The sequence below is a fragment of the Pinus tabuliformis genome, chromosome 7 (assembly GCF_031772625.1).
Source record: "Pinus tabuliformis cultivar Carrire ecotype Pingquan chromosome 7, CPIR1, whole genome shotgun sequence".
Classification (NCBI taxonomy): domain Eukaryota; kingdom Viridiplantae; phylum Streptophyta; class Pinopsida; order Pinales; family Pinaceae; genus Pinus; species Pinus tabuliformis.
In genome coordinates, this window is record NC_142293.1 from 328,692,583 (window position 1) to 328,719,215 (window position 26,633).

At 38.3% G+C, this 26,633-nt stretch overlaps 1 protein-coding gene across 2 annotated transcripts in view; it reads right to left on the bottom strand.

Annotated features, from left to right (window-relative positions):
- Positions 1-26,633, bottom strand: part of LOC149247277 (ARM repeat superfamily protein) — a 215,133-nt gene that overhangs the window by 76,770 nt on the left and 111,730 nt on the right. For both annotated transcript variants that reach the window (XM_089458166.1, XM_089458167.1), the window contains exons 7-10: positions 24,672-24,767; positions 24,512-24,571; positions 24,279-24,353; positions 24,092-24,145 (exon numbers count right to left, since the gene is read on the bottom strand). In XM_089458166.1, coding sequence (XP_089314292.1) covers positions 24,092-24,145; positions 24,279-24,353; positions 24,512-24,571; positions 24,672-24,767 — 285 coding nt within the window. The remainder of the gene's footprint in view (positions 1-24,091; positions 24,146-24,278; positions 24,354-24,511; positions 24,572-24,671; positions 24,768-26,633) is intronic.

The following is a 26,633-nucleotide window of genomic DNA, read 5'->3' on the forward strand; positions in this document are numbered from 1 at the left end:
TTGACCCTTGTGATTGTCCTCCTGCCTGTCCCACTGGATGCCTCTGTAGCTTCCCCTGTTGTTGGACTAAAGCAGCTTCTCCTGATTGATTCTAATCCCCTGCAAGCATCTCACGAGACCTCTTGAAAGCTCGGTCCTCCATAAACTTCACGTCTCGCCATAATACTAACTTCTTATTGCTAGGAATGTAGATTCGGAATGCCTTTGAGGTTTCCCTGTACCCAACGAAGAACCCCTTCTCTGCAGTTGGATCCAGTTTGGTCCTTTATCATCTGGCACATGAATATAAGCAACACTGCCAAAAATTCTGAGGTGGCTAACTTCTGGCGTTTTCTTCCCCAATTCTCTATGAGTCTTGTTCTGAATATACACTGTCATGTTACATGCTTCTGCCCACAGAAATATGGGTAGGTATTGGTCATATAAGCTCCAACAATGGTTTTGTTTTTCCGCTCTACTACACCATTCTGCTGTGGATTATATGTAGTTGTCCATTCTCTCTTGATGCCTTCCTTCGCAAAGAAATCCGTGAAGTCTTTATCAATATATTCTCCACCATTATCTAATCGAAGCACCTTGATCTTCTTCCTTGTCGCATTCTCCACAAGAGCTTTAAACTCTCTTAAACGATCGAAGACCTCATCCTTAGTCTTCAAAAAGTAGATCCAAGTTTTCCTGGAATGAACATCAATAAAGGTGACGAAACATCCGACACAGCTGAGAGCTCTAGTGGACATCAGGCCACAAATATCTGAGTGTACAAGTCCTAACATGCCATCAACTCTGTTGTCACTTCTTGGAAATGTCGCCTTAGCATACTTCCCAAGTACGCACCCTTTGCACACATCATCGTGTTCAGTGCCAAGTTCAGGAACCCCTGTTACCGTTTCTTTGAGCACCCTGAGTGCTCCATGGTGTAGATGTCCCATTCTCCTGTGCCATAACTCATTCAACTCCTTCCCACTGCTACTGTCACTTCCTATCAGTACCATTGGAGAATCGATTTGTAACTGGTACAACATGTTACTTCTGTCTTACCTTTTTCCAGCTCGGGTGTTTGACATACACTTTCTTCCCTACGAAGTGAATATCATACCCCTTATCCTGTAACTCGGATATTGAAATTAGGTTCATACTCAATCCTGGCTTTTTGAAATCTATGGTACCTCTCCCTACTGGAGTACATTTCGTTTTGTTTCCCATAGTAATCTGGAAATCCATCTGCACCTCTTTGTAGCTAGACAAATATTCTCTAACCCCTATCATGTGAGCCGATGCTCCACTGTCTATATATCAAACCCCCTGTGAAGTTGATCTTGCTAAGTAAGCAAATTCATCTTCCAATCTGAAAGACAAATCTGAAGTCTCTTAAATGTTGCTTTTGTCCATTGCTATACTTGAAAAAATTTAGTGTGTTATTCCTCTTTTCCACCCTACGCGTATTCTGCTTCTGCAGCTTGCAGCAAAACCCTCTGCGTCCAAATCTGCTCAACAAAAAATTGTGTTGCAATTGCTCCCTCTGACTGTTGGAATCACTAATCTGAGCAATTCGATTTTCCTGCCTCCCTTCAACTGAAAATCGAACTGCTTCCCTAGCAACTCAGCGTATGTGTCAATGCACTGTGTTGCCTCTAAAAAATTTTGGTTTGCTACTCCCTCTGATCTGAAAACAACAGAATTGACTATTTGTACAATTTCACCAAATATTAACTAAGGTTGTTTTTATGTGAATGAATGAGAGAAAACTGACTTTTAAGTGCCTTAAACATAAACTTGAAATCTGAAAACTAAGCATGAACAACAGAAATAAGAAGTAAACACCGCAAATTTGATGACGGAGTTTGTCCCTCCTGGACTACATCTCTGGGTCCGCTTCCAATGGGCGTTCGTTGTATTGAAAATACTCATAATGTCTCGTTACATCAAATTTCACCATTTTGGACTGTGGACATAGGCATCAATGGCTACTGTCAGAAGATAGGCTTCAGCCTCAACTTCCCAACGCAACTTACAAATTTCAAAAAGTCCCAATATTGGCCAAGTTATGCCTCAAAAGGCATATTACAGGCACAAATAACACCAATTTGGATTCGGCTTCTTTCAACTCCTATACCAAGGGCGAACTAGTTAATCCTTTTGTAACTTCGCGGGTAGGTCCCAAGGTCAAACTCACGGACCTCCCGGGATTTGAATGGCAATACATGGCAAATGGTTTTAACAACATTGTATTATATGGTATACGGACGCGCCACATGCTATATGGTTTTAACAATGTTTTTAATATGGCAAACAGTTGAACCAGCGGATACATATATCATAACCAAAGTTTAATATGGATCAGTGGTGGCATTTATAACATATAATTATAACCAATGTTAAATATATCATACAGTTTGAACGGGTGGTGTTATTATTTATCGTATAGTTGTAACATATATATCACTCCGCACCAATCTGTGTTGACCATCACATATGGTAGTTAACTTGGGAATATATCCATTCCCGCACCATTGGAATATCATTGTTTTCAAATGTTGCTCCGCGTCAAGTTTGGTGGGGCTGATAAACTGACCTTTGGGTTTGGCGGGGCAACCAGAGTTGGCGGGCTCTGCAAACCCTTCACCCATTATACCATTTAACAAAATCTTAAATATAAACTTGCGGCTTTGATATATCAAATGAAATCGTGGGCTATTGGTAAAGCTTTGTGATGTGATTTCGGTGGTCGCGGGTTCGACTCACACCTTGCTAGTTTGACCTGCGCTTGGTTTGACTTCACTGCCATGTGCCCTGCTATGACACTGCCATGTGCCCTGCTATGACACTGCCATGTGCCCTGTTCTGAGACTGCCACCTGGCCTGTTCTGGCCCATTTTTTGCCTGTTTGGGAAAAATTTCAGAACGCGTTTTCTCGCTCATATGGAGGCCATTTTGCAAACCGAATATACCACCAGAATCAGAGCGACGAGCTCTTCGACTTGGCTCTAGTTTCATGAGCATCTGAGACTATAAAATTTTGAGCATTTCGAGGATCCTCTTGGATCACCCTCTGAGCAACGAAATTTTCCTCTTCGCTACTAAGCTTCCCCGTTGATCACTTATGCTTTGATACCATGTGAAATTTTATCTATTGCAACTATTGGAAATTATTCTTCTAACTCAAAAATTAATTATGTAGTTTATTTGCTACGACAAATAATGAATAAAATCACAGCTGCAATTTTCACCATAAAAATATTGTGTAAAATAAATAAACTGGAAACCGAGAAATTCTAGCACACAATAATTTCGACACGGTTATGTTTGGACAATTGCCCTGAGAAAAACCCATCTTGGGAAAACTAGTGCAGCAGATGAGGGTTTTATTATTAATATTCAGCAGCAATTCCGAGTACAATCATTTAGATGCCCAGCGGGCAATCTAATCTAAGGAAAATACTAGCAAAAATATTGTGAGAAATTTCTCTCACCCCACAGTTATTTTCTGCCTACGAAATAGCTTCCCCAACCTCTACACTGAGCTCCCTGTGCCAGAAATAGCTTCCCCAACCTCTACACTGAGCTCCCTGTGCCACCCTTTGCGTAGAGCCTACGCTGGCACTCTGGATATTTCGGCCATCCTTCCTTCGACTCTTTTGGGCACTGGAAATCTTCCTCCCAGAATGCTACAACACTCTTCTTCCACCTGCTACTCACCCTCTAGCTCTATCTTCTCTACTAAGTTGTTGCTACTGAGAAAATCGAACTGCCTAGGCAACTGAGTATCTACACTGGATGATTTTCACATCACCACGTCGACTTCATTTTATAATCCACTGTTGGAGCACCAACGGCCAAGACTAAAACTTAATCAATGGCTAGGATCATTTCTGGATCAATCCATGTGAGTTTCTAGATGATTCTCACCTTATCTCAGTTAATATTGATTTATTAACCATATTCCCTAAGTTTAGACTTAAGAAATATTTAAAAAACGGCTAATAATCTAATTGAGACACTTATTGGCGAAATTTCCAAAAAGGATTTATGGGTTTTGCAGATCTCATGTATTCTAGCCTCTCCACAAAATTTCGTGGCTAGAACACATTCGATGCTACAAAAACTAACACTAAGTGGAGGCAATATCTCTTGGGAAGTAAGTTCTTAATACGAACAAACCATAATAATCTTCAGCACCTCCTCCAGCAGAAAATACTATCTACAAAACAACAAAAGTGGATCGAAAAAATTGTTGCCTTCTACATGGATATATTACACAAGAAAGTGAAAGACAACATAGTTGCAAATGCTCTGTCCTAGAAAGACGAAGAATCATCATTACTTGTATTTTCAATTGCTATCCCATAATGGCTTAATGAAATTCAAAGTGAGTATGCAAAAGATCCAAAAACAAGTGCAATAATCAATAACATCCTCAGAATTCAAAGTTTGAATGGAAAAACAATATTTTGTGGTACAAGGGGTGAATTTACCTAAGTCCAAATTCTGAATTTAAAGCCAAAGTTCTCAAAGAGTCCCATGACTCACTGCCAGTCGAACATGTAGGTTTCTTTAAAACCTACTATAATGCATGTGAATCATTTTTCTGGAAGGGAATGAATAATGATATTCAAAAATATGTAGCAGAATGTGATAAATGCCAGAGAATAAAAATGAGAACATTATGACACCCAGATTGCTCCATCCCTTAAATATCCCAAATCAAAAGTGGGAGGAAATATCAGTGGACTTTATCGAAGGGTTACCTGTGTTTGATGGCAAGGACAAAATTCTCATAGTAGTTGGCAGACTTACTAGAATGAGGAAATCAGACTCAACAAAACAAATTGTTGAGATATTTTGCAAGAATCAACAAAACAAATCGTTGAGATATTTTGAAAGAATGTCTACAAATTACATGGGTTTCCCAAGGTCATTGTTAGCGATAGAGATGCCAAATTCAAAGGTAATTTTTGGACGGAATTTTTCTAACATATTGGAACCTACCTCAACATGAGTTCAGTATACCATCCTCAAATAGAAGGCCAAACAGAAATTTTCAATAAATGTTTAGAAGCCTACCTACGTTGTTATGTAACAGACAAACAAAATAAGTAGGCTCAATGGTTACATCTCGCCAAATGGTAGTACAACTACACTTACCACACTTTAGCGAAAATTACTCCATTTCAAGCTCGGTACGGGTACGAACCTCCTAAATGGAAGGACCTTGCCATTATCGAGACAAAACTTCCAGTAGTTAAAGATCAGTTAGAAGAAACCCAAAAGGTCGTCCAAGCACTAAAAGAAAATCTAAATATTGCAAGAAATCGTATGAAGCAGCAGGCTGACCGAAACAGAACAGAGAGAGAATTTGAAGTTGGAGAATGGGTATTTGTTAAACTTCAACCTTACAAGCAATTATCCTTAAAACAGAAGGGAAAAAACAAATTGGCACCAAAATTCTATGGACCATACCAGATTAACAAAAAGATTAGCCAAGTAGCATATAGCTTAAGCCTTCCTGATAAAAGTCATGTTCACAACGTTTTCCATGTATCTTGCCTTAAAAAGGCACTTGGCAAACACCAATCAGCACAAACAACACTTCCGACTTTAGATGACGAAGGGAGGATCATTTTAGAACCAGAAGGTATCATCTCCACCAGAGGAAAAAAGTTGTGATCACGAGTAATCAAAGAATACCTAATTAAGTGGAAAGACCTACCAAAAGAAGAAGCTTCCTGGGAGACAGAAGTGCTTCGTCAACAACACCCGTCGTTACATATGCATTGAGGACAAAGCATCTTTTCAAGAGGAAGGCAACGTTATGTAAAAAAATTAATAATTTTGTAATTTTAGATTAATTAGGCTAAAGCGCATGATCAAAAGATCATGTCATTTCACCAAGAGGCCCCCGAGGCAGTATATAAGCCAGGGGCCCTTCTATGTAACATCATCATTCAAGTTATTAATAAAATATATATGTAACTTTGTCAAATTCTGAGTTATTCCACTCCATTTAATAAACCGAAGACCTAAAAAAGAGACAAAGTAATATTTGATGCAGAACTAATCTCAGTGGATCAAAGAAATCTTAGGGTATATAGGGTTGAATGCCTTAGATATTATTCTTAAGCCAAAAATCTCAGAGCCTTAGAGGTTCGATTTATCTCCAAGGGAAAAGAAGGTCAAGGTTTGAAGGTTTAACCTCAGATGGGCCGAGGTCCTTATCTTAACTCCGGACGTCTGTTTGCAAGGAATCCTCAAGTACCGAGCCTCAGAAGCAACTATAGTAACCTGAGAAAAGTCTCATATTTGATTCAGAAGGTCGAGATTCTTTAAGGCACTATACAGGAAGAGGAAGCACAAACTTGTCTTCATGTATGACGAGTCTGCAATATGAGGTATGTATCCAACATAAATTTGCTAACCTTATCCAAGTTCAGCTGACATATTCTTGAAAGGATCATGTCAAATCTTTGTAGTACAAGTTGTATCAAAGCCTCTCTTTTAAGCTATTAATCTCCAATTTAATTAAAATAAGGTTAATCTCAAAAACTTGGAGACTGAAAAACTCCTAAGACTATAAGGACTATTATGCAACAAGATCGTCAAAAGAAAGTCATTTTGACATGACCATATCACAGTTTGGAGTAAGATGTATTATGTGTCCAGAAGCAAGACGTTGTTAAAGGCAATAAGAGATGTTGAGTCATCTTTCAAAGAATAGTAGCATACCAACTCTTGCAGAATAAGGGCATAGGAGTTAGAAAAATGGTTTGAGAATCCAAGAAGTATGTGTTAAGTATTCATTTGTGCATAATACACGAAGTCCTGAATCTATTATGTAATATGGATGCTAAGTCCTAGAAAGACACATGACAAGGTCTAGCATGACTTGTATGAAAGGTAAAAGAATATTGAATGGTTAAAGGAACTGAGCCTTTAAAAGAGTTCGATCTGATGTCATAGTCTGAAGTATCCTCATATGGCCACTGGAATACTTGTTATGCATTGAAGGGTTTGAGGCCTGGAAATGAAGTCTTGTCAGCAAAGCTATAATTAAGCCTCTCTTTTAAGCTATTAATCTCCAATTTAATTAAAATAAGGTTAATCTCAAAAACTTGGAGACTGAAAAACTCCTAAGACTATAAGGACTATTATGCAACAAGATCGTCAAAAGAAAATCATTTTGACATGACCATATCACAGTTTGGAGTAAGATGTATTATGTGTCCAGAAGCAAGACGTTGTTAAAGGCAATAAGAGATGTTGAGTCATCTTTCAAAGAATAGTAGCATACCAACTCTTGCAGAATAAGGGCATAGGAGTTAGAAAAATGGTTTGAGAATCCAAGAAGTATGTGTTAAGTATTCATTTGTGCATAATACACGAAGTCCTAAATCTATTATGTAATATGGATGCTAAGTCCTAGAAAGACACATGACAAGGTCTAGCATGACTTGTATGAAAGGTAAAAGAATATTGAATGGTTAAAGGAACTGAGCCTTTAAAAGAGTTCGATCTGATGTCTTAGTCTGAAGTATCCTCATATGGCCACTGGAATACTTGTTATGCATTGAAGGGTTTGAGGTCTGGAAATGAAGTCTTGTCAGCAAAGCTATAATTTTGAAGTTAAAGCAGAGCATTTTTTGTTATGAAGCAGAGCATTACAAGCTTGAAAAGTTTTGTGATCATGAACCTTGTAAAGGACTCTGGAAACATACACTGGCCTTACTAAGGTTCTAAAAGGACATATGCTTCCGTTTGAAAATGTTGCATTGTGTCTAAGAAAGATTGTTGAATGGTATCTATTTTATGATTTATGATTACTAAATTTTAGAAGATAGAGGCATGACTTGTTGTCTAACAATGAAGAAGAGGTAGAGCTCCTCTCTAAAATTAAAGACTGGAGTAGTTTTTAAGGAGAAAAGTCATTTGCAGTACTTGATAGGCTCCTAGGATGAAAAGCTTGAAATCAATGTATTGCTAGAAATGGTGCAAGAGTATTTAATGGGGTTGTAATGTGAAGATATCTCATTGGAAGATATCTGGTCTTGACAAAGTCTGATTATTTTAGAGATTGAGACTTTATGGTATTTGAACATTTGTATATGCAAAGAAAGTCTTGCAGAGATCAAAGGTTGTTGAAGTTGCAAGAATATGTAAATGTGAAAATCTAGGGTTTGGAGAACTAAAAGTATTGGCTATGATTTTAGACAATTGAATATCTAGGGTCAGTAACCCTTAGCAAGCTAATAAGGGCTTGGAGAAGAAAGACTCAGTTTTATGGGAAAAACCCTAGGATTGAACATTTCCATTAAAAGAAGAAACCCTAGCTTCTTAGGAATGGAATCAGGATGATGATGTGGACAAGGTTGATTTGCAGATGGATGCAAGAGGACTAAAGATCAACAGGGAGCATACATTCCTCTCAAAAGATAAGCATCTTATATCTCTCTTATTTGATTATTGTTATTGTTATTGTTTTTAATAGCAGTTAGTCTCTTGTCCTTGAATTCTTTGCTTGGTTGTAATTGTTCTTCCATGACCTCCTAGTGAGGATTGCAAGTACATAATGAAGGTTCCCAAAGCTTTGGTAGCATGTGAAAGAACAAAGCAAAGATGTGACAAGATGACTCTCCTAGAAGTAGGGAATTGTGATAAGAGATGAGATCTATACTCAAGGGGAGCAGACAAGATCAGCAAGATTAAAGTATGCCTTGTTTTATGCCAAAAAGAAGTTAGTGGTGACTTCCAACACAAAGTATGATTGGATGGCGTGAAGTACAAAGTAAAGGATTACCTCAGTAAGAAGGAAGAAAGCTGGTGAGGTACACGAAGAAGTCTTAAGTTGAATGAAGGTTTTGTACAAGCTCCTCAAATTTAATACACTTGGATCAAGGTTGATCCTATATATATAAACTTCATTTTCTGACTATAGCAGAAGAGCTCATGTGTGAAAGGGAGCAGCATTGACCGAAAAGATCTATTTTAGAGAGCGCAGACAAGGCTTCTTCAGCAACCCTTGCTTTAGATTCAGATGGATTGGATCCCTGGATAGGAAGTGAAGATAGTCGATGTGCTTTAACAGCATCAGTGGTAGAGGGAGCAACTAGGATTGCCATGACAAGATTTGTTCTAAAAAGATTACCTAGTTAGGGTAACCTAAAAATATCCAAGATGATGGATCGGGATAAGGAAGCAAATCAGTCTATGGTTGGGCCACAACATGTGGTTCAACATGTGTCGAAATACCAAAATGGTATAGTTGGTCATGGCACAATCTATTCCGGTTTGAGATGTGTCTCAAAGAGTGATGTACAGCTGCTAGGATATATAGATTCTGACTAAACAGAGAGTGCAGAAGACAGGAAGAGTACTTCAAGAAGATTCTTCAGTTTGGGCTTTAATCTCATGGATGAGCGGGAAGCAGACATCTACTACACTTGTGTTGCAACTTAAATAGCAAGTTGTGAAGCAGTATGGCTCTGCCTTGCAGGATTGGTTGATCAGGCGCAGATGACAGCATGATGACAAGTCAAAAGCACATTGAGATCTAGTACCAATAAGTGATACAAGGGGAGAGCAATGAGGCTCGACTACATCTCCACTAATGAGCAGACAGTTGATACCTTGACGAAGTTGTTGTCCAGAAAGAAGTTCGTGTACTTCAAGGACAAGCTTGGGCTTATGGAGATTACCCGTCTCGTTGAGAGGGAGTGTTGATGTGACAGCAGTATGGATGGACATCTCCCTATAGGAAGAATGGTCTAAAAGGCCTTGAGAACTCCCTGGATAAGGTTGAGTGAGTCCTTTTATTGTCAGTCTTTCCAGCCTTCCTCCAATGATCAAATATGCTCTTACAAAGTGGTCTCAGAGTGTCAAGGTCAAATTTTGTCATTTCAGTGAGTCTTCAAGCAAAATTTGGTCACTAGGCATTAGGTCTAGGGTTTACTTTCACTCCTAAAGTTGTCCAAATGTCAATCTATGTCACTATTCAGTTGAGTCTATCATGATTCATAGGGTTGTCATTATCATGTCAATGTCTAATGAGTCATTTTACATCTTGTTCATGCTTCAGTTGCGCCTAGGTAAGGTCATTTCCCTCTCCTAGGGTTTTGAAGCCAATTTCTCTTGGACGGTCAAATCATCGGCAAAACTTGTATCTTGATGTTCATACACCTTCCCCTATCCTTAAAGTACCTTATCAAATGCTTCTCATCACTAAGATCCCCCAAATTCCTCATTTTTCCACAAACCCTAGTTTCTTGCTACAACCTGGCAATTTTCTAGGTTGGACCTGTGTTTTGCCCTTTTGGACCCCTTCCCCTCACTCGATCTCCGCGATTCCACTTTCCCCTGCTTCCTAACATCCCTCCCTACTTCCAAAAATTTCCCCAAGAATTTAGAAGCCTCTTATCCCCTTCATTTCGCTTCATTTCGACAAAATCTCTTGTTCATAACATCGGGATAAGTTTCACTCAAAAGCTGTTTCAGAGCAATCAAAGATTAATTTTGGAAAACGGAAAGAGGTTTTTGTCCACAACACGCCAAAGAAGAAAAACCTCCTTCACTTTTTGCACAGGTGTCATGGTTTTAGAGAAATGTCAAAAATACAATCGCCAGATCCAAGGAGGTTGGCCAAGGCACTAAAACGACGGAAAAGGCCCGATCCACTCTAAATTTTGGCCAAAGCCTCTTTGATTGAGCATGGTACTTGATTGGGGACTCCCAGCCCAAATTTCAAGAAATTTGGAGAAAATTTTGTCAATTGTGAATTTTTTGTGCCAAAAACAAGTTTTCCTCTCCAACTTATTCGATGGGCAACTCCATTTCGGGAAAACTCAGCATTTTTGGATTTGTCATGCAAAGATACACCTGCTCAGCAATTACCAAGAGATTTCATCAAGTTTTGAGCCTCCAGAAGGTCAAAAAACAAGCAAAAAATGACTTTCTGCCACCTTTTTGACACACAGGAAGCAGTCTTGGGAGATTGCAATTTTGGAGGGGCAAATGGCCACCAAATTCAGAAATTCCACTTGGGTTGGAAAGTAGACATCCAGACCTTTCCAACAAGCCCACTTTTGCCTCATTTGGACACCTGGAAGTGCCTCAAAGACAGCTCCAAAGGCGCGCGACCTGTTCAGGATCAGGGCGCAACCTGTTGGGAAAGTTTGCCAATTTTTTCATCTACAGCTCAGCAATTCGCCCAGCTTTGACCAGTTTTGACTTGTGATGGGATTTTTCACCCTCTTTGATGTAATTAATGTATTTTCATGTTGACATGACACTTATTTACCTATTCTAGAAGATTCATTCATGAAATAGCAAACATTTAATGAATGAATTGGTTTCCTAGCTTATAGAAGCAAGTTGTTTTGACTGCCTAGATTTTAGTGCTCAGTTTAGAATTGGTTGAAACATCTCCTAGAAGGATGAGCTCGACCCCTAGAGGCAAGGAAAGGTGTTAGCTTGCCTATATTATGTATTTTCTTAGTCATTTTCAGAGGTTGGAGGGTTGGACTCTTGAGGGAGAAAGCTTCTATTGTATTACTCATTGTATCTCTGCAATTTTGGCAAAGGAAGAAAGACCAGGGTTTTGCAGTCCTTTTTGGGATTCCTGTGGTTACATGTATTGATGGTGTGTTTCTCTTTGTACTTGTAAGTTTGTTATGTGATTCATCTTCTTACTTTTCCTTCTGCAAATTAGGCAAATGAAGTGTTAAAGTAGAATTCATGATTGCCATGCTCTGCTTTTAAGTTTGCTTAATATTTATGTTTTCATCTTTCTAAAGAGAACTCTTGAAGATTTCTTGCTCTCTTTAGCCCCTCACCGGTCATTCCTATCCATTCACTTAATTCAAAGGCATCAGTACAGTCTCCTACCTTGCCCCAAAGAACCCCCTGCAAACACTGTGTCCAATCCCCGCACCCAGAATTGCCTTTCCCCAATTTTCCACCAAAATCTTAAAAATTCCCAATTCAAACCTTTTTTTATCAGTTTACTAGCCTAAAATCAGTGTTTCCTTATTGGTTATCTCGCCCGTTGAAGATATTTACCGAGATAGACCGGAGAGAGCCCTCTCCTGCCCCGTAGGGCTAGCTACGAGGCTAAGTGGTTTGATGTTGCCTTGGAATTTACCTTTTTCAGCCTGAGGTGAAATTTCAAGCGATAACAAGTCCCTCTCAAGGAAGAGACCCAGATTACTCCTTAGAGAGGATTCGTCTCTCAACATCAAAGACCCAAATTACTCCTTAGAGGGTTGAGTGTGGTCTCTCAGCATTAAAGACCCAAATTACTCCCCTAAACAGGGTCGTGGGGGAGCGCCCCACCCCCCCTCGAACCTGCTCCCAAAGCACGCTCTAGTCGGGAGGGGTTTGGGAGCAACATCGAGAGCATGCTCCCTTAAAAAAAATCGCTCCCTGATTTTTCGGGAGCGAACAACGGAGCAGTCAAGGAGTGTTCGCTCCCTGAATGCTCTCATTCACTCCCAGAGAATTAACAAAAAAAAAAAAAACCATTCCCTCCCGGAGAAAAAAAATTAAGCAGGAGCGATCAGGGAGTGACTGCTCACGCCTAAAACAATTGTTCCCCGTGGGCAAAAAAGGCACAACAACGCAAGGGAGTTTTTGGAGGGAAGGGAGGGGCAAAAGAAATAAAAGGCCCTCCTCCCCTCCCACAATTCACCATTTGCATATGATAGAGCAAGGAGAGGGCTTTTGGAATTGGAGCAAGAGTTGAGGAGGAAGATTGAGAGGGTTGCTCGGGAGCTTAAGGAGCTTGCAAGGGAGACTAGAGCTCAAGATTGAAGACCAAAGAAGTAGGATCTAGACTCTCATCTAGCATTTGTGTTTTTTTATATGTTCATTGTTAAATAAAAATGTTGTCTTCTCTCTTCCAAGATTCCCATTGCTCCATTTTATTGTAGACAAGAAACTATAACTCCGCCAAAATTCAAAGAATCAAAACTTCAAACATCATGGCTACATGGCTTGGCATTCTCTTGATGTTTGTTTGTTTTTATGTTACTATGGTGTCGGAGAGTAGAAGGAGGGTTGAAGAAGAAGATGAACAAGTGGGTAGTGGTGGATTTGAAAATCCTGGAGAGGAGGAGTACCTTGGTGAGGAGGAGGAGGAGAGTGGAAATGATGAGGGCACAAAAACCAAATTAGACCAAACCCCATTGTGGAAATATGTTTCTAGGCCTGAAGGAGGGAAAGGGGTGGAACCATTAAATTTACATGTCTCCATTGCAAAAAGACTTACACAGGTTCATACACCCGTGCCAGAAAGCATCTCTGTGGGAAAATTCCATGGGATGGAAATAAACAAATAGGAATCAAAACTTGTGGAAGTGTGTCACGACATCAAAGAACCAAATACATAAGGGAAAAAGAGGAAGCCCAATACAAATCTAAAAGATCAAAGGGTGACTTTGAGTATGACACCACTAGCCCACAATCACAGACTAAGAACTCCATCAACATCCTACCATGGCAGTGGATTTGGAGACATAGGAACAAACATCCCCTTAAGGCGTAGAATCCATATCAGGTTTCCTTAACAAAGGGTGTAGGAATGATGTGGATTCAAAAATTTATCGATTTCACTATGCATGTGGGATACCATTCAATGTTCTTCGCTCACCTTATTGGCATGAAATGGTTTCTACCATTAATAATGCCTTCAAAGGATACAAGAGCCCTGGGTATGACAAGGCTAGAACCGCGGAACTTGATCATGAAAAAGCAAAAATAGCACATGCTTTGGGTAAAATGACAAATTCTTTGAATGACCATGGGGTATCCATTGTATCTGATGGCTGGACAAATGTAAAAGGAAATTCATTGATAAGTGTTCTTGATGTGTCTACTAGTGGTGCAGTCTTCCTTTCAGCGTATGTTTATGTAGAAAAGTTCATGACTGCCATCAACATTAAAGAACCATTACTTCAAACAATTGAAAGAATTGGGCCATACAATGTCATCCAAGTCATCATTGATAATGCTTCTAATTGAAAGGCAGCGAAAGCAATTATTAAGGATAGATACCCCAACATATTTTGGTCTAGGTGTTTGGTTCACACAATGAACCTTCTGATGCATGATATTATTAAGAACAAACATCCTCAATACAAATGGATTGGTCACTTGTACAAGAGAGGCAAGAGAATGATAAAATTTATTATCAATCATAGCACTACCCATGGGATTTTCCGTAGTCACTCAAGTTTGGAGTTGTTGAAGATTGCGAAGACTAGATTTGTTAGTTATTACCTCACCTTCCTGCGCCTTTTGAAGGTAAGAGAGTCATTGGCTAGAATAGTATCAAGTCAACACTGGCAGGTATTAAAGGACAGGGCTCCAACTGCAGTTCACAAGCAAGGTTTTGAAGAGCTGGAGAACATCGCTCTTGATGGTTTGTTTTGGGCACGTGTGAGGGAAGTTTTGCAACTCACCAAGCCCATTTATAACATGATTCATTTTGCAGACACATATGCACCAATGATTTGGGAGGTTTATGAGCAAATGGATAACATCTTGGGGCAAATAAAAGATATTGTTTAGAATAAAGATCCCAACTTGTATGATATTATTCGCAAATTTGTGTGTGCACGGTGGGATAAACCTAATGTTCCAATACATGTGTTGGCGTATATCCTTACGCCAAAATACTAATCTCCATCTTGGTTGGGCAAACCTTCACCTGGGAGTGGGGTTAGGGCCAAACCCCATACAGATTTAAAGGTAAAAATGGGTGTATGACAGCGTTAGACAACCTAGTCCCTAATAGGGAGGAGTGTGCTAGATTGCGTCTTAAATTAGGCAGATACTTCACTAGCACTAGAGTGTTTGGTTCGTTGCATGCAATGGAAGATAGGGGCAAATTTGATGCTATCACATGGTGAGACGCGTATAGCGGCCAGGGACTTTGACAAAATTGGCAAAAAAAAGTCCTTTCACATGTTATAAATACTTCTTCTGCAAAGAGGTGTTGGAGCACCTATAGCTTCATCCATAATGTGAGAAGAAACAAACTCTATGAAAACCAAACAGAAAGCTTGTTGAGACATTATTGTGATGGGGCTTGAGATGATACATCATATACAACTTGGGACAGCAACCCAAAGGAAGATAATTTGGAGGATCGTCCTCTACATCTAGAAGAATTGGAAACAGAACTTACGAAAGATGATGAAGAAGCAACAACAGCCATGCTAGGCCCATCATCTAGTAGCAGTGCTCCACAATCTTTGCCATTCCTGCCGCCACCTCCATCTACACCTACATCCTCCCGTGGAGGTCATCTTCCTTCTAGTTTTGGTCATCCGACTATGCGGGAGGAGACACCCAGTAGACCACCACGATCTTCTCAAAAATTAGACATTTATCGTGGCGGAAAGAGGGGCAAGCATTAGCAATAGATAATAGATTTACTTGTATTTTTTAGTTTCTAGTAGTTTTTATGATTGTTGACTTTTTCATATTTATTATGATATTTTTTGTAAACAATATATGACAATTTCAGCTTGAAGTTTGAAGTTTGCAATTATAACTCATTGGTAATGAATTATGAATATATTATATGATGCTTCGTGAAACTTGAGAGTTGAAACATTTCATTTCATGTTAGATATTCTTTGTTATCATTTGGTTACTTGGTAATGGTAATGGTTACAAGTTACAACTTTAGTGATCAATGATGATAAATGTTATATATTGAATTTTGAAAGCTTGAAATTTTAAGATTGATGAATCATGAGACTCGATATGTTGTATGTTACTAACTTGTGGACGTGGTTGACGAAGATTATAACATCTAGATGATTGATGTTATATGGTCCAATCCATGTTTTTATGATGTAAATTATAACTCATTGGTAATGAATTATGAATATATTATATGATGCTTCGTGAAACTTGAGAGTTGAAACATTTCATTTCATGTTAGATATTCTTTGTTATCATTTGGTTACTTGGTAATGGTAATGGTTACAAGTTACAACTTTAGTGATCAATGATGATAAATGTTATATATTGAATTTTGAAAGCTTGAAATTTTAAGATTGATGAATCATGAGACTCGATATGTTGTATGTTACTAACTTGTGGACGTGGTTGACGAAGATTATAACATCTAGATGATTGATGTTATATGGTCCAATCCATGTTTTTATGCTTTTTACATCTAATTCGTCATTCTACATGTTTTTGTTGACATATATGCATCAAAATATATAAAAATATACATTATATAAAAAATTTGCTCCCAAACGGGGAGCTTTTGAAAATGCTACTCCCTGCTTCCGCTCCCGCACCCAAGTAACCTTGCCCCAGAATCCAAATAGGGTTGAGAGTGGTCTCTTAGACCCAGATTACTCCACAAGAAGGTTGAGTGAGGTTTGTCAACATCAAAGACCAAAGTGTTCCCCAAGAGGGTTGAGGGAGTGTCTGTAGTGCTCCGCACGACAGTTGAGTGAATGTTCCCTGGGACGGTTGAGTGAGTACTCCCCAGGAGGGTTGAGTGGTGGGTTCAGTTAGTATCATAGCATCTTAGCCTAGTGAGAGGCCTTTGGATTTGAGGACCAAATTACTTTGAGAGAGTGTCATGAGATGCTAATAATATGCCATGGGTCAAGTACTAACCAGGATATGGCAACTAGTGGGATGTTGATGGTTAGATGATAACGCTGATGTCAGAAATGCCTACTAGTTGATGCTGACAGTGTATCAAAGATTCCAACTAGAGGATGTTGACGTGATGATGTTGATGATGTCAAAGATGTTGACAAGGTTGATGATGATTTGTTATAACCTTTTCATAGTGAAATTTTGCTAACATGAGAACATCTACATAGTCATTATGAATACCCACCTAATTAAGAGGGGGTGTTCATTTTTATAACTATGGCCAATCTTCATAACGTATATTTGAGTCGTTTATGTATTCATAAGCATGTTCTTCATGCTAGAACAAAAAGAAAAATATTTTTGAGTCATGTCCCTTTTGGACCTTCAAAAGAAAAAGATATCAATTTGTAAAAGTAAAAATTTTGGCTCCAAAAGTTAATGTCGGCCTCCTCCTACTCAAGTCGTCCTCATCAAGAATTCAAGTCGGCTCCAAGTGAAAAGTCGCACCCATTCAGCCTCAAGTAAACCTATAAAACGACACTATTTTCATCCAAGAGATCTCACACTCTGAGGTAATGAAGTATGAGGTGTAAGGTCGCCACCGAAAGGCAATCTATGGCCGCAAAGATCAGAGATTTGAGGAAGTGAAGAAGGGTAACGTTGACACAGTGATCTGAATCAGCGAAGTCTGATGTCTCAGGCAACCAGCAAAGGGAAATCTGAGGCAGCAAATATCAGAGGTTCGAGGCATTGAAGAAGGGTAACTCTTAGATAACGAAGTTTGATGTCTGAGGTAGCCAACGAAGGGCAATCTAAGCTACGAAGTGTCATTTATGAGAGCTTGTAGAGCAACATTTCTGAGGCAAGAATAGAGCATGTTTTTGGGCCAGATTGACTTGACTAGGAGGACGGACCAGGGACCAGGTTTGACCTAGTTATTGACTAAGTTGTATCTCTATTGAATTGGAGATTTCTCTATTGAAAAGGTTGTTATTGTGGGTTTTCCCAGGGTAAAATATTGTGTTCTTGTGTGGACTGTCTCTTCATTATTCTACTAGCATTTTGTTTACTACTGAGATTCTCTTTGCAATTACTTTATGATAGATAATAAATGCAAAGAAAGACTAACTTAAGATTAGATCATAAGAAGTAATTTTTTATTTAGAGGATCCTTTAAAAACCAACATCTTATAGTAATAATAATATATTTCAAGGTCACAGCCTAGCTAAAAGCCAAATATTGGCATATGATAGCCTCTTTTGTGGGCATAGAACAAGGGTTGTTTGCTCCAAAACACATCGTAAATAAGTGTTCTTGTTTCAAGGATGTATTCCCATATACCAAAATGCCCCTGAAATGTTTCAAAACATTTTCAGTCATTCCAAAATGCATTTCTCACCCAAAAACAAAAAGGAGATGTTTCCTACAAGATAGATTAAGGTGTTTAGATCAGATAATGGGGGCGAGTATACCTCCAACAAATTCCAGGATTTTTGTAGGGACGCAAGAATTAAAAAGAAGCTCACAGTTTCTTACAACTCTTAGCAGAATGGGGCCGAGAGGAAAAATAGGACCATAATCATGCCAGTGATGGCAATGATCTATGATCAAGAATTGCCTATGTTTTTGTGGGCAGACACCTACAATACAGTGATGTACTTGCAGAACAAGAGTCCTCATAGGGTATCGGAGGACGTGACTACTGAGTCGTTTACAAGAGTGAAACCGAATGTGAACCATTTGCACATATTCAGTAGCCCAATTTATGTCCATATTCCTACAGAGAAGAGGACTAAGCTAAATACTGTGCCTGAGAGAGGCGTATTTGTGGGCTACAATGAGGTCTCAAAGGCCTACCAAGTCTACATTCCAAGACAGAGGAAGGTGATCTTGAGTCAGGATGTCAGATTCGATGAGGGCAGGACCCTTAGGAGATCTCATGAGGAGCCAACAACGGTAGAGGATCGAGAGCAAAAGGCTCCTGAGGTTGAGCAAGGACCAACAGCAAGGTCACGGTGGGCAGATCTAAAGGAGGAGTTAGATATTCCTTCGAGCTCTACCAAAAGGAGGTCGAGATGGGCTGAGCAGACCTTAAAGGATGCTCATGAGCATGTGGAGGCTCTTAGTAGTGCCTTTAGGTAGAGCAGACCACCAACGAGATTTTCCAGTTATTTGGCACTAACGAGCAGCGTCAGCGAATCTTAGCCTTCCACTTTTGGGGAAGCTATAGATTGTTAAAAATTTGAAAGTTCTATGCAAAAACTTAAAAATTCTTTGCAGAAACTTGAAAGTTCTATGCAGGAAACTGAACATACTTTGCAAAAAATTGAATATTCTATGTTGGGACTTGAAAGTACTTTGCAGAAAACTAAATGTTCTATGTTGTTACAATTACTTAGAATGCAGATTTCTTCTTCAAAACATTTTAGATCAGCAATTGTAGATAGAACATAAACATAATGATCATATGAAAACAGCCAAACACAAATATGAGACACTGAGATTTAGGTCCAATGACTAGGGGAAAATCCCTCAAGGGGGAACGCCCAAATGATTCTTTTTCTATTAGATTTCTTCAATTGTTCAGCAAATTACTGAGAGAGAGAGAGAATGAGAATGAATAAAGTAATCAATGTTTGATCAACTTGCGGTTGAAGTGTTTTTGCTCTTTGCTTGAAGAAACCACTCATTCTCTTGATCAAATCTTGTCCTTCACACTTGTTTCAGCTCTTCCCTTGCTCTTGCTCTTCACTTGCTCTCACACATCTCTTGCACACACTCAACACTTGCTCTCCTTCTTCACAATGAACATGTTACTCTCAACTTTCACTTGCTCTTGCTTAAATAGATGAGAAAGGAGAGGAGTTACAAAGTGAATACATGCGTTGAGCCAACAATAGGGAAATCGAATTCCATGACAAAGGAGTTACTTGAGGAGAAGTGTAACGCATACCAAGAATAGAGAGACACTTACACATGAGAGAATATTTAGTGAGAGTTACAAATCGAATTAAGTGAGGGAGTTACAAGTGCATTTAATGAGGAGTTACACTTTTGCCATACATCGAATTAGTGGGGGAGAGTTCTTAAGTGTGGAGTTACTATTTTACAGTCTTGTGAAAATCGCGATATTATCGTTTTATCGCGATTTTTTCCCAAAGCCGATATTATCGCGAGTAATAATCGCAAATTTTTTTATACCCGATAATTTCGAAAAAATCGCGATTTTTTCCCAATTTATCGTCGAGGGTCAGGGCAGCGCAGTTTTATAAGGGATGCTAAATGTTCGAAATGCAATTTTTTTTAAAGAAACAAATAATTTTTGAGTGGGGCAGCTTAATGATCAAGTCTAGGCCCTAGTATTGATATGCTATTCATGGTAATGTTAAATTCTTAAAGTAAAAGTGACATTCTCCTTAATCTTCATTTTCATCCTTTTACTTAAATTTTTAACATTACCATGAAATGAATCAGGACGTTTGAGAGTGGTTCCGGCCTCATTGGATTTCATATGGAGAAAGTAGAATTTTAGATTTCATTCAAAATCCAACAGACTTATCAGTTTTTCAGGATTTCAGGATTGGGAGATTGTAATGTTTCCAGGTGACACCACCTGCCCGGGTTACCCCTGCCACCAGTAGAGGACGTGGTCTACCTCCTATAGCTCCTACTTCTAGTTCTTCAGCTTCTAGAGCACAGCAGACTCCACTGCCAACTCCACCAGCACCAGCACCAGCATCTACATCTAGAGGGAAAGGGAAAGCTGTGGCATTTTCTCGCAAGAGGGGCAGAGGAAATCAATAGGATTAGACTTTAGTTATTTTCTTTATTTTATTGTATATGACATTATGACATGATGATATACATTATTATATTTTTTGTTGATATTTTGAGGCTGAGTTGGGACTCAGGAATCAAGACTTGCTATTGAGGACATGATTCAATGTTATGTGTGATTTTAGCACTAGAAATAATATTAAACATCTTATATATTTGTTCTTTTATCATATTTATGTGTCAATGTATTTATTTTATGTTGTAGATGGTTTAAATATTAAAAAAATTGAAAAAAAAATGAATATTTTTGTACCAAGCGATTTTTTCCCGATAATTACGATTTTTTCCTCGTGTCGATATTATTCCGATAACGATTAATGCAACATTGTTATTTTATTCCAAGAGAGAGGTTTGATTTGCCAAGTAATTCTCAATTTAATTGACGTATTCCATGAGACTATTGACAATTCATTTTTATTAATCCATTAAAGGTGAATGACTTTAGAATATTTTATAAATAATAGTATCATAATAATAATAATACTAGTATCATAATAATAATACTACTAGTAAGGATAAAATATTAATTATTGACTTGTATAATCATGATTGATTTGATTTTTAAGTGGATTCCATATGTCGAGGTCATCCTTGATCATTTAGACATAACTTTCTATTTTTGGAAAGTCACTTCCAAATTGTGATGTGACTTACTATTTTTGGAAAGTCATATTAGAATTGTCAGAAATGAAATTTTATTATAGGTGGTTCAAACAGAAAGGAAAGATATGATTTCTTCTAGGAGAAATTCATCCCTGAGCTGCCAAATTTTAACATAGATGAGCAAGTCTAGAGAGATGCCACGATAGAGGAGTATAGCTCCATCATGAGCAATGACGTATGGGGCATTGTGCCGAGACTAGAGGGAAACTCTGTGGTCACTTCTCAATGGATCTATAAGATGAAACATGTAGTTGATGGCAGTATCGAGAAGTACAAATCGAGGGTTCTTTGTAAGAGGGTTCTCCCAGAAGGAGGCAGTGGACTACGAGGAGACATTCGCACCTGTCGCCAGATACACATCCATTAGAGCAAAGTTACATCCATTGCTTCAGAGATGGGGTGGAGGATACATCAGATGGATGTGAAGATTGTTTTCCTCAACAGGATGATTGAGGAGGTGTATATCGAGCAACCTTAGGACTTTGAGGTGTTTGGGAGAGATTCCCATGTATGCAAGTTGAAGAAGGCCCTTTATGGACTAAAGCAGGCTATGTGCACATGGTATGCCAATATCGATGGATATCTTCTTGGTTTGGGATTCACAAAGAGTGAGGTGGAACTCAACTTTTACTTTGTGCTTATTGAGGGTCAACCACTCATCTTCGTATTGTATGGGACGAGCTCTTCTTCACAGAATCAAAGAAGCTCAAAGGGATGTGCCAGGAGGATCTTGCTTCAAAATTTAACATGAACTACTTTTTGGGCTTGGAGGTGTGGCATCAGTGAGGAGATATTTTTCTTGGGCAGGGCAAGTATGTAGTTGAGATCTTGAGGAAGTTCAGGATGAAGGATTGCAGGCCTATGTCTCGCCTATGATCACTACCCTGAAGAAGTTGAGTGCTTCTGAAGGCGAATTAGTGGATCCCACAATATACAGGCAATTGATAAGTTCCTTGGTGTATCTATTCAACATTAAGCCGGATATATGTTTTGCTATGAAAGCACTTAGCCAGTTCATTGTGGAGTCGAGATAGATTCATTGGGTGGCAACGAAGCATGTGTTATGATACCTGCGTGGCACAATAGACTTTGGATTGAGGTATGTCAGCGCTGGAGGAGTGGAGCTACACGGGTACACTAATTCTGGGAGTGGTGTACAAAACGTCCACATTTGGATCTTTTTTTAGCTTGGGATCAAGCATGATCTCATGGATCAATAGGAAGCAATAGTGAGTGGAACTCAGTTCAGTAGAGGCAGAGGACATGGCAACGAGTATGACGAATTGTGAGGGAGTGTGGCTATGCAACATACTTGTAGGATTATTTGATTTGTAGATGGGGCCAACGATAATCCATTGTGATAATCAGAGTTGCATTAAGCTCTTTGAGAGTCTTATGTTTCATGACCAGTCCATGCATATATTGAGATCAAATATCAATTCATCAGAGGCAAGTTCCAGAGAGGTGTCGTGCGATTGCAATACATTTCTATAGAGGAATAGGTGGCAAATGTTCTCACAAAGCCTCTACTGAAAGGGAAGTTTGTGAAGTACCAAGATATGTTGGGAGTGGTGGAGAATCCCTTCCTTCCTAGGAGGGAGTGAATGATGGCTTCAGAAGGTCTTCTATATAGGCTTGATGTCTTAGCATGTGGAAGACATTATTTGCCTCTTCTAGGTGCTTGCTTGGTGGGCTATGTGACTGATGTCTTTTTTCCTAAGTCTAACTTAGGAAAAATACAATAATTAAAGTAAATTAATTATTGTGGACTATTGAGTTATTTTCTAAGGATAAATAATTTAATTATTTAAGTGACTTGGAAATAATCTCAAGTGTCGATCTCCAAGATGGTTCTAGAAGGGAGATTGGGGCTACGGATTTGGACTCAATGAAAATTATAAAGGCAGCCTAGCAAGGAGGTGAAGATACAAGTTGTGCGAGTCATCATTCAAAGAAAGCAATTTTCTCTAAGTGCAAGTGGCTCTATGGGCCAAGTGTGAAGAGGAGAAGTGTGAGTTGAATGGGGCGAAGCTAGGAGGGCGCAGTAGGAGGAGATTCCAAAGCCAAGTTGCCACAGGGAAATTGATTTTATTTGGAGGAAGCCGAGTTGCTAGAGGACCGAGTTTTTCCCTAGTGCGCATCAGTAGCACGCAAGGAGGGTGCAGGTCAAGTTGCTCGTTGATTATTTGGACCAAGTTATCTAGGTCGATTTCAACCTGAGGCTAATTTCCTACAAATCAAGTTCCTTGTGCCGAATTCACTCTGTGGGAGCCAAGTTACAGGTTCCAGGATTTTGTACTTTTCCTTGTATCTTTGTGGGTCGAAAACCCATATTTTCTAGATTAATAATTTACATAGAATTGTTGTGGGTGATTTACTTTTGCATTATATGACTGATATCTCTGGTTTATTTCCACTGCATATATTTAATTTTATAAGTTAAAAATACCAGTGATTTTATTTTTTGGCGATTCAGTAATTATTTGGGTAAATAAATTAATTGATGGGGATAAATTAAATTCACGTGAGAAAATAAATCTGGCGGGTATTAGAAATTTAACACTAGACCCAAACCTCATACCAGCTTTGGCATAGAAAAAAGATAAAGTTGTCATATGCAAAAATCATTATCACAAAGACTTTGATGGCAGTATGGAACAAGGCACCCATTTTTCATTCAGTCAGATAGTAGAAAAAATGCCTCCATCAAATTATCTTTCATTTTAACATGACAGGCAATTTGTATTATGACCATAATGTCAGAAATAAATAAAAGCTACTGTGCAACAATTCTATGCAGTCAATGATGAATCTCAACAACAATTATTAGCTCCAAGACTGTCCATAATGGCATAAAAATGTTGTTTCCAGTCTCATGTTCACTTTTCAAAGAAAACAATTCATGATGTACTTTATATGGCATGTATAACTTTACACTATTAGATATGCACTAATACAAAGTTTAGAGAGTACCAATGGCATTCGTAGACAGATTTCCCTTACAACATTTAAACCAACAGCAATCACCTGTCAAACATATAATATAAATGGAGATAAATGCGAATAAACTCAAGAATGCATTGATAGTAGATAGGAAAGAGCAGCATCATAATCAAAATCAACAAAATGTGAGAGAATTTTCCATCATATCTAGAGCTACCTCAGTACGAGCTCGATCATGTACAAATTGATTCACCAACTGCTTCAGTAATGGTTCAACTGCATCAGGAGGCACCTGGTATTTTCCAGAAAACAATATAGAAAAGAAGCAGTCACTTCCTTAGATATCAAAATTTATGTCAAGCAAGCTGACCTTCCAAATAAATATCAATAAAAGGCAAATGATACAAGTAATCAAGGTAGCATTATAAGCTAAAAGAACTAGAGTCACACCATATCATGACAGGCCTGGACTGCTGCTGCCAGAAGGTGTGTTACATCTTGTTGATGAGGCTGCACAAAGTGATCATTCAGCCCTCAATTTAAACCTTGGCATTAATTATAAGGCAAAAATGGAAACACGTTAAATTCAATTTCTAACAAATGGAATTACCTGAACATATTTCTGAAGAAATGGATAAAAATTCAACAAAATCAAACGATGGAGTCCCACTGACCTAGCAATCACTTTAATAATCATCATTTTAACCTGAGACTCAAATCAAGTCAGTTCAGCAAATTCGCAGCCATTGTCACAAATATACATTTCTATGCCAAAAACAAAAATGAAATAAAGTTCGGGCTTTTCAGAGAATAGAGAAAATCATCAGAAAGCACAATACTATATAAAAAATGCATATCTATTAAACATGATAAAAATAATTTACAAGGACTCTTTCAACAACACATCTAACATTTATTATTCTCTCCTCGTTTATTTATGCACCCATACAAATTCATACATAAGTAGTACCAGTACCTATTTGGAAGCAAATTTCTAGTTTGAACCAAGACAATCTCAATTCTCAAGTACCTCCTACAATGAAAGGCATTGAAAAACAGAACAAAAATGGATAGAAATACACAAATTTGTGATTTCAAGATATTGCACTACAAAGGTACAGATAACATTGTTCTCAAGTCTAATGATTTTGTGATTAATGCCATTATATGAGGGTTCTTCCAGAGTAATCACAACCATTTAATGGGTGTTATAACTCCAGAAGAACCATCATATAATAAAATTGCTGTTGATTCCTTATCTCAAGGTGATGACAAAGTTATTGCATGCATGTTTCCCATGATTATGCATCATGGGATTGATGAAGTTCATCCATGTAGGTCAACGATCCAATAACACAAAAACTGAAGCCAACAAAGTTCCTTTTTCAGATTAATTACTCCAGAATACTTGGAATATGTAGATCTCCATTGAGGATGCAAGAAAATATATTAAATATATGAATAAGAATGATACAAATGAGAGTGAGAGGCTTGTTTATATACCAAGCAAGTGTCTCTTCATGGAGAGTCATGTCTCATCTAGACATGACTCTTCAACCCAATTACTAATTAACTAATCATTATTAATTATTATCATTTACATTATTTCCTATATATTTATTCAGAACATTGCCTTCCTCCTCAAAAAGCTTTGTCCTCAAAGTTTGTCGATGAAAAAGGCTTGATCTCTTTTTTGGTTTTGAATGTCTTCTCGTCTCAGAACAGTGATCCTCGTCGATAGAAGTTGATATGATCTTCTAAGTGACAAACAAAACTGTCACACTGAAAAGGGATCAGACCATCCTAGATTAATCTTTTGTGGAATATTCTGATCACTGGAATTTTGTAACGACTTATCATCATAGGACTGGATTGAGGTTACATCATTATTCTCTGGAACATCGGTTTGTTGTTTCTGTTGTGAATGGTCCCGATACGTAGCTTGGTTGAGTTGTCTACTCTCATGATTCTGGTGTCGATAGGGAACCTTTTTGGTTTGACTTCCCCTTATTAGGTGTGTGGAGATTTTTTTATTTCCTTCTGGTACTACAATTTTCGAGTTAAGTACATAATCTTCATTTGGAATATTCATCATCTTGATTGTAACATGCGAATGTGCTTTTCCTTTCACTAATTGATCCTCTTCTTGAGTTCTGTTATTGACTGGTTCAGTGTTAATTCCCTTATCTTCAACCTGGATTGTTACATCTGGAGACTTCGATACTTCTTGAGTAAGTTGCTCTAACTTGTCTTTAAGTGATGTCTTATCACATTTAAGCTTCTTTATTTGTGTAAGGAGGTTTTCGTTATGATTCCTTAGTCGTAAAACCTCTTTGGTTTCTAATTCATCAACCTTATTTTCAATGTTTTGATTTTTAAGTTTTTCATCTTTTACATCTTTGATTTGTTCTAATAAATTTTTATTAAGGTTCTTTAAACGTAAATTTTCCTCTTCTTGTTCTAATAAGTGCTTCTTGAGTTCTTTCTTTGTGACCTTAGTCTTCTTCACTTTTGCAAGTAAATTTTCGACGTGGTCCTTGAGGCGAGAGATTTCTTCATCCTTTTCCATTAC